Source organism: Salvia splendens, chromosome 12 (genome assembly GCF_004379255.2).
Source record: "Salvia splendens isolate huo1 chromosome 12, SspV2, whole genome shotgun sequence".
In the NCBI taxonomy this organism is placed as follows: Eukaryota; Viridiplantae; Streptophyta; class Magnoliopsida; order Lamiales; family Lamiaceae; genus Salvia; species Salvia splendens.
In genome coordinates, this window is record NC_056043.1 from 21,315,912 (window position 1) to 21,323,697 (window position 7,786).

Genomic DNA, 7,786 nt, shown 5'->3' on the forward strand with positions numbered 1-7,786 from the left:
ACGGAAATCAGGAAGATGAAGTAAAATGAGCTCCGATTTCAGCCCTAGAAGAGAGCTGAAATCCTAAAGATGTCTCTGTGATGACCGCGAGACCTCCCTTTCCTCGTGTTGGGCTTCCTTTATATAGAGAGGCGTAGGGCTCTGATCCCTAGGGTACCATCCTCTCCGAAATGTCATTCCTGCCATTCACTTTGTGGTGTGGTCTTTTAGCTCTATCTTCCATGCAGAAACTCCTGCTCGCTCCATTTAATTCTGACTTGATCAACTCAGCGATGCAGTTTTTGGCTTCATTCCTTGATCCGTTCATCCGCCCAACTGATCTGTTCATTTACTGAATATGGCGGATTTTCATACACACCTGGCTCAAAATTGGACGTTAGTTCACAAAATTTGATATAGTTTTATGATAGAACACATGCATGAAACGAGCCTCATCACCCAACTAAGTTGAGTCTTATTTATTTTTGGGATATTGCAACTGAGTTGAGTCATTTCTAATTTTGACAACAAACAAAACATAATCACTTTTATTTTATCTCATCACCTACTTTACTTTCTTTTATGTCTCTTATTTTATTCCTCACTCCTTGCTATCCATTTAACACAAATTCTTAATCTTCAAGCCTAAAAGTTTTACTCCAAAGTAATTAGAATGGATGAAGTATTTTTCAACACTTCCATCAATATTCACACTAAGAGCATCTATAATGGTCTGGACTAGTGTCCGGACAATAGTTCGCCATATCAACATTTCTTAGTCAGAAATAGCCTCCTACAGTTGTGCAGACTAGTGGCCGGACTAGTGTTCGCCCTTTCAATTTTATATTTAATTTTAAATTTTATTATTTCAAATAATAAATAGCAAAATATAATATATAAAACATAATAAATTTAAACAAAACACCTACGTTACTTAATTTAAATAAAAATTACATTACTTAATTTTAAAAAAAACTACATATTAATTTAAAAAAAAAACTATCTTAATTTTAAAAATAATCTACACTACTTACTGTAATTTAAACCTAACTTCTACTTGATTATCTCAATCATATCTTCGTACATTTGTCGCGTGGCAGGGTCGGGGGCACGGTCACAAGCGGCGGTCGTGTCAAGTAGCAACCTCAGGTCGTAACTCTGGTGAAAGTCATCAAACTCTTGGAACGCGGCGCCCACTAGCGGGGCTTGCGACGCTTGTCCGTCGCCTCGTCCGTTGCCGTGCAGTGGGAGGATGAGGTAACGGACGAGGGATTGTCCGGACGAAAACCACCCCACTGTGGATACTCTAATATAATTACTCCATCCATCCCTCTGTAGTAGGGGTTTCTTTTCGGTACGTGATTTAAGAAAAATTGTGTTAAATGAGTTAAGTAAATAGATAATAAAATAGGAAAGGAAAAGGATAGAGAGATAAAAATAAAACAAAATAAGAGAAAAGAGCTTTTTAAGAAAAAAATAACTCAAATACAATGGAACAATCTAAAAAAAATATGATTCGGCTATAAGAGCATCAGCAATGGTGCCTATCCCAGCGGAATTCCGACCGGCGTGTCGGAATTCCGCGGCGGACGTCCGCCATTATGCATGGTATGCACGGATACGGAATTCTGCCGAGGACACCGCAGTTTCGCGGCGTTACGCGGAATTCCGTCGCGACGGGCGTGCAGACGTCCGCCATTGCGTTGACTCCCACGGACGTCCGGGCTGAATTCCCGTTTATTGCATTAATGTTTTTTTAAAATTTCTATATATACGGCTCGTTGAACTGCATTTCATTCGCATCACTTGTTTTAATAAGTTTCTCTCTCTCTACATTTCTTTTATATATCCGGAATGGCTGGTAGTGGTAGTGACAGTGGTAGTGGTGGGCATTATGAACACATGATGCGTTTGATTCATGCAAGTGTGCGGAAATCAGCGGAGAGGGAGGAACAAGCGGCCTTGGCGCCGGCGGTACCTCGACCCATCCATCGTCGAACTATAATACCCCGGGACCACCTCGCTGCCCATGCTCGGTTGTATGGGGATTACTTTGCGCTGGAGCCACGGTTTGGGGAGAACCTGTTCCGACTACGGTTTAGGATGCATCGTCCGCTCTTTCTGCGTATCGGGGCGCTTTGGAGCGTCGATACGAGTATTTCAGGGTGCGGGAGGATGCGGCTGGTAAACCCGGCCACACGCCGATTCAGAAGTGTACTGTCGCAATCAGGCAGCTGGCATACGGAGGCGCGGCCGACATGTTCGACGAGTACCTCCACATCGGTGAGACGACTGCCCGCGATTGCCTGAAGTATTTTTGTCAGGGTGTTAGGGAGATATTCGGGGATAGGTATCTTTGGAGGCCATCCCCCGAATATTGTCAGGCTCTGCTGGATATGCACGGGAATCAGCACGGGTTTCCGGGGATGTTAGGCTGCATAGATTGTATGCACTGGGAATGGAAGAACTGTCCCGCTGCTTGGAAAGGGATGTACACTACTGGTTTCAAGACTAAGAATCCCACGATGATCCTTGAAGCGGTAGCTGACTACCGGCTGTGGATTTGGCATGCCTATGTTGGAGTAGCCGGGTCTAACAACGACATCAACGTCCTCCAGTTGTCGCCCCTTTTCAACGAACAGTGCATGGGAGTTGGTCCGGCCGTCAACTTCGTCGCCAACGACAACCAGCACAATATGAGCTATTATTTGGCGGATGGGATATACCATATGTGGCCCGTCTTTGTGAAGACGATCAGATGCCCAGCAGATGAAAAGAAGATATATTTTGCGGGTCGCCAGGAGGCAGCACGCAAAGATGTGGAGCGAGCATTTGGTGTGCTCCAGGCTCGATGGGCAGCAGTGAAGGGTCCAACACGGCTGTGGTATGTTGACAGCATCGCCGACATCATGTACGCATGTATTATCATGCACAACATGATTGTCAAGGATGAAGGTCCAGCACTGACTGATTGGACCAATGATGATGCTGGTGCTGTGGGTCCAAGCCACGGCGTGGCCACTAGCAATGTACGCATGGGGATACCTCATGACGATGTCGATCGAATCCGTGCATTTGCCGACATACACCAAAGACAAGCCTATGTTCGGCTCCAGAACGATATTATTGAAGAAGTATGGCAGTGGGGGGTCGCCGTTGATGTAGTTTTTAATTATTGAAATGTTTTTTTTAATTTGGTGAAATGTACTTTTCTTTTTTTTATTTAATGGAAAATTTTTCCCTATTTTAGTCGAAATTTTAATTCCGTAAATTATTTAATTTCGGAAATTGTTTAATTTGTAAATTTGTGGTTTTATTAATTGTGGGAAGTCCTTGGGGATGTTCGTCACTATGCAGTGGGAAGTCCTTATGACGTGGCAGTGCAGTGGGAAGTCTGTATGACGTGGCAGTAGGTGTTTTTGGGAATTCGGCGGGAAATTCTGCCGGGAATTCTGCACCACTACTGATGCTCTAAAGATACAGGTATTATTTTCTTACAAAATCTCCCCCAATGTCTCCCGCATTAAATTATCCTTTGTAAGAAAGTCAAACACCTTAAAACATTCATTTTTCTTGTCCAAAATCATTAATGCAATTTTAAAGAAAAGTATGGAAATAGAGTGACAGAGAGGCATCGAAAATTTGACACAAATCCTCATTGTAATCATGTACTGTACTACTAAATTTCTACACTGATGGAGTACTACTAAATTAATCGAAAACCTTCAAATCCCCCCAAAAAAAACCATGTACGGCAACATCGGAGATGTCACCACCCATCACCACCTCCTCCCAAGCAGCAGCGCCGGAAATCCCAATACTACATATCCCCTCCTCCACCACCACCACCACCACCACCACCAGCTTCACCAAACCATGATGATCCCCCTCCCGCCACCTTTTGACGACGAGTTTCCGACGAGAGACGAGAGGCTTCCTCCGTGGAGCAACCAAGAAACGAGGGACTTGATCGAAATGAGGGCTCAGGTCGAATTGGTCGCCAAAACGAATTTCAATCTGTGGGAAATGGTCGCAGAGAGAATGAGAGACAGGGGCTACTGGAGAACTGCCGATCACTGCAAATGGAAGTGGAAAAATCTTGTTACTACATACAAGGTCTTTACATAATTACTTTTATTTTATTCTAAATGTGTATCCATGCATTACTTTTTTCTGATTGTTTCTTGATTTTTGACATAGTTGAACTGGTAATTTTGCATTTCTTTTGTGTTTATGAAAGAGATTATGTAGGGATTCCCTTTCCCTTTCCAAAGTGTGAGTCTTTATCGAATTGGACTGTTTCTTGGTTTATGTTATGTCAAGATTGATTACAAAGATTAGATTTTTATTCTTCTTGTGAGGTTGATGTGGAAATTTTGGCAATGCGATTAGGGTTTTGTCTGATTATCTGATTCTTGGCCTAAAGATTTGTGCTTTTACATGCTAGAGATAATGATAAGTTAGAGAGAAATCGATTTTTTAGTTGTTCGTGCACTGCCCTTTTTTGCTGAGGGGGGATGAGGGAAACCTAGATGTTGTAATGATGCACCCATTGCTTCTCCGGCCCGTGACTTCTTCAGTCCTTTTGGCGAATTTTGTTGAGTGATGTAAATAGTAACATCCAGGTCGATTTAGTGAATGCTCAGCATGCTAGAGATAGTTGCTCTTGCCATGATAAACTTTAATGAATGTAGAGGCATTCCATATGCTATCTTTTTTATCTGTGACTTCTTCAAGTTATGGTTTTTGTGGCGACTTTCTGTTTTTTTCAACAATCTGTCGCATCTTGTCCTAATGTGTGAAACCTCATGATTTCTTGCCGCATGTCATAATGAGTAGGTCGAATGAGTCAGTGTCGTGGAGAAATAAGATTCGATTTATGCTGGATTCTTCTCCATACAACGGTTTTGTGACTTTTAAATATGATGAGCTGATTCTACAGTCCTGAATGGTGTGCATTGATGTGGTAGTCAAGCTTGTCGTGTAGTTTGATTCTCCGGTTTATTTATTGCTATTTGTTGACATATGATTGTGTCGTAATTATAGTGAAATTTCTGTATAATATAAGAACAGAGTAAGCTATTTGGAAACCATTTAAAGAAAATGCCATAAACACAAGCATTAAAGCATCTCATGCTAAATTTACCTCATTAAAAGAAAATTTCAGTTGGTAGAGAAATGCTATCTACTCCTGCAATAGCTTAATTAAACAATAAATTTACCATGTAAATAATGAATTCAAATGATTCTGGAATCTTACTAGGACTTTGAAAGGTTTGTCTCGGGAATAAATATTTCGTTACAATGGAATGGGAATATTGAATTTGAGACATAAAGTTTATTGAAGGAAATGAACTTTTGCTGATACTGTCTTGGAAGTCTCATACCTCTAGCTCCTGCGCCGGACTATAACTGTGACAGAACAGGGTTGCATATATCTAATAAGTGACATTTCATATATGATCATTAAGTATATTGCTGAGTAATGTTTTTAGGTTATGATCTTTTACCTTGATTTTATTCAAAATTAAATTGTTAGGCCTAAATACATGTAAGGAGTCGTCCCCAAATTTCTTGTCTCTTTATTAACTTCCCAAATTTTTGGTACTATTGAATTTAATTAATCTTTGCAGTTTGATATGGTTCCAACATTTTCCTAGATTTTTCTTGCATACGCCTAGTTATATAACGGATATTTTATCTTGCATACGCCTAGATTTCGATGCTCTCACAAAGATGGAAAAGGAGTAGTATTTGCTTTTCAAAATTGTTTGGATCTTGAAAGTGAGAACTCATTTCTGTGGCAAGTGTTGAGTAAATTCAGATTAAGGTATTCGTTAGATCATGTAAGGTTCTTATTTATTTTTGCGAGTTCGTTTCTTCTTTTGGTAACAACATGGTTGTTGAAGTAGAAATAGTTAGGATAAAGCAGTGATGGATGGATTCAATTCGCTTAGGGTCGAGATCTGAAGATGTTTCTTCTATACTGCAGGAGCAAGAAGCCTCTAATGTGAATACTGTTCACCCTTTTTTCAATGAACTGCACGCAGTGTTCACAGCCAGGGCGAACCGGATTCAGCATGCTCAGGCCGAAGCAGAAACTGTCATTGCCAAAGGAAGAAAGAGGCTTAATGGTGCTTCATGGGATCAATCTAATGAAGAATTCATTGAAGAGCAGAAAGATGATGAAGGGGTTGAAGTCGATTATCAGGCTGGGAAAGTGAGAGCGGTTCCAAAACGAAAAGCTGGAATAGAAAAACGACAAAAGGCAAGAGAGCCGCTGCATAATATCATTGGGGAGATAATGAGGAATTTTATGCAGCAGCAGCAGATGATCGATATGGAGTGGAGGGCGTCAATGGAGAAGCGTGCTGAAGAGAGGGAGCGATTTGAGCAGGAATGGCAGCAGAAGATGGAGAGGCTTGAACGAGAGAAGCTGATGATGGAACAAGCGTGGAGAGAGAGGGAAGAAGAACGGAGAGTGAGAGAAGAGAGCAGAGCTGAACAGAGGGATGCGTTGCTAACGGCACTGTTGAACAAGCTCATCCATGAGGGCGAGACTGCTTAGGAACAATCTAGACGAAGGCTTAACATCCCATTTTTCAATTGCTTATATCATGGGATCACATATTGAAAACATTTGAAATTACAGTTATCAGAAAGTCTTTGAATATTGGGAACACATCAATCTGAGTTGGGCTTTGAATATTATGGCAGCATATTGATCTTTGTTCTTATACATGTAGTGTTGATTTCGTTTTAGGTGGATGATCGTTGTTTGAGGTGAATACTGAACAGTTTTTACATTAGCTTTACCACTAAACATTTAAGGATTTTGTACATAATGAAGGACTCAAATTTACTGTAAGAATAAACATCGTCGTATGATTTCATATGATAATGTTTACGCTTTCTGGTTAGAAAGATTTAAGAGCACAAGTTCAACTACAATTTATTCATTTGTAGATCCTTGCAGGTAATAATTGGGGTACATTCTTATAAGCAGAACAGAGGAACTCAACATCAAGTGTTCTGGAGTTAAAAGTACATTTTTTTCCAAGAAAACCCAAAGCTTTTAGAGATGATAGCTGTTATCCCGAGTTGCTTGGAGGCTTTTCTTTTGGGTGCTTGGAGCTGTAATGATCAACAAGCTGATTCTGATTTGCTAGCTGGGCCTGCAATTTCGAACCATAATTGAGTAAGATGGTGTTGGATAAAATTGGGAAAATTCCCAAGCCGTTTACAGGCAGTACTCTAACTATTACAATCGAAGAGCAATACAGATACAAGTGAAATGAAAATTACAACAAAAATAGAAAATAACCGTACTAACGATAAGTCGAGTCGAGGAAAGCCCTCTTTCCGCAAGACAAATTACGCCCCGGCTAGTGCTCACGGATTGGCGTAGTGTCCCCAAAGATAAAACGACTTCGTCCTAGTGAGTAGAAGCACCTCAAACTCACTAGGCACTGGCGAACTTTCGGAGTTTCGAGAATTGAGGAGACGATGCTCCTAAAGTGGCTATATATGAATGAGAGAATTAGTTTAGAGAGTGAAAGGAGAGCTTGTGATGTTGGTGTGTTAGTGAAAAATTCTCCTTTCAACCTCCACACATATTTATAGACTTTAGGGAAGATTAAGTAGTAATCATCTTGAACTTTGCTTCCACTTTAAGAGATCATTTTTTATTTTACTACTTATGAGGTAGTTATCAAATTGATAACTCCATAAGAAGCTTCTAACTTAATCAAGTTGATAACTAAGTGGTTATCAAATTGATAATTCCAACAATCCCCCACATTGGTTA

At 40.6% G+C, this 7,786-nt stretch overlaps 1 protein-coding gene across 1 annotated transcript; it reads left to right on the forward strand.

The window, feature by feature from the left end:
- Window positions 1–3,585: 3,585 nt before the first annotated feature.
- Window positions 3,586–6,903, forward strand: LOC121756984 (trihelix transcription factor GT-3b-like). The gene is made up of 2 exons (XM_042152427.1): window positions 3,586–4,095; window positions 5,972–6,903. The coding sequence occupies exons 1-2, from the start codon at window positions 3,727–3,729 to the stop codon at window positions 6,545–6,547; spliced, it is 945 nt and encodes a 314-aa protein (XP_042008361.1). The 5' UTR covers window positions 3,586–3,726; the 3' UTR covers window positions 6,548–6,903.
- The last annotated feature ends 883 nt before the right edge of the window (window positions 6,904–7,786 follow it).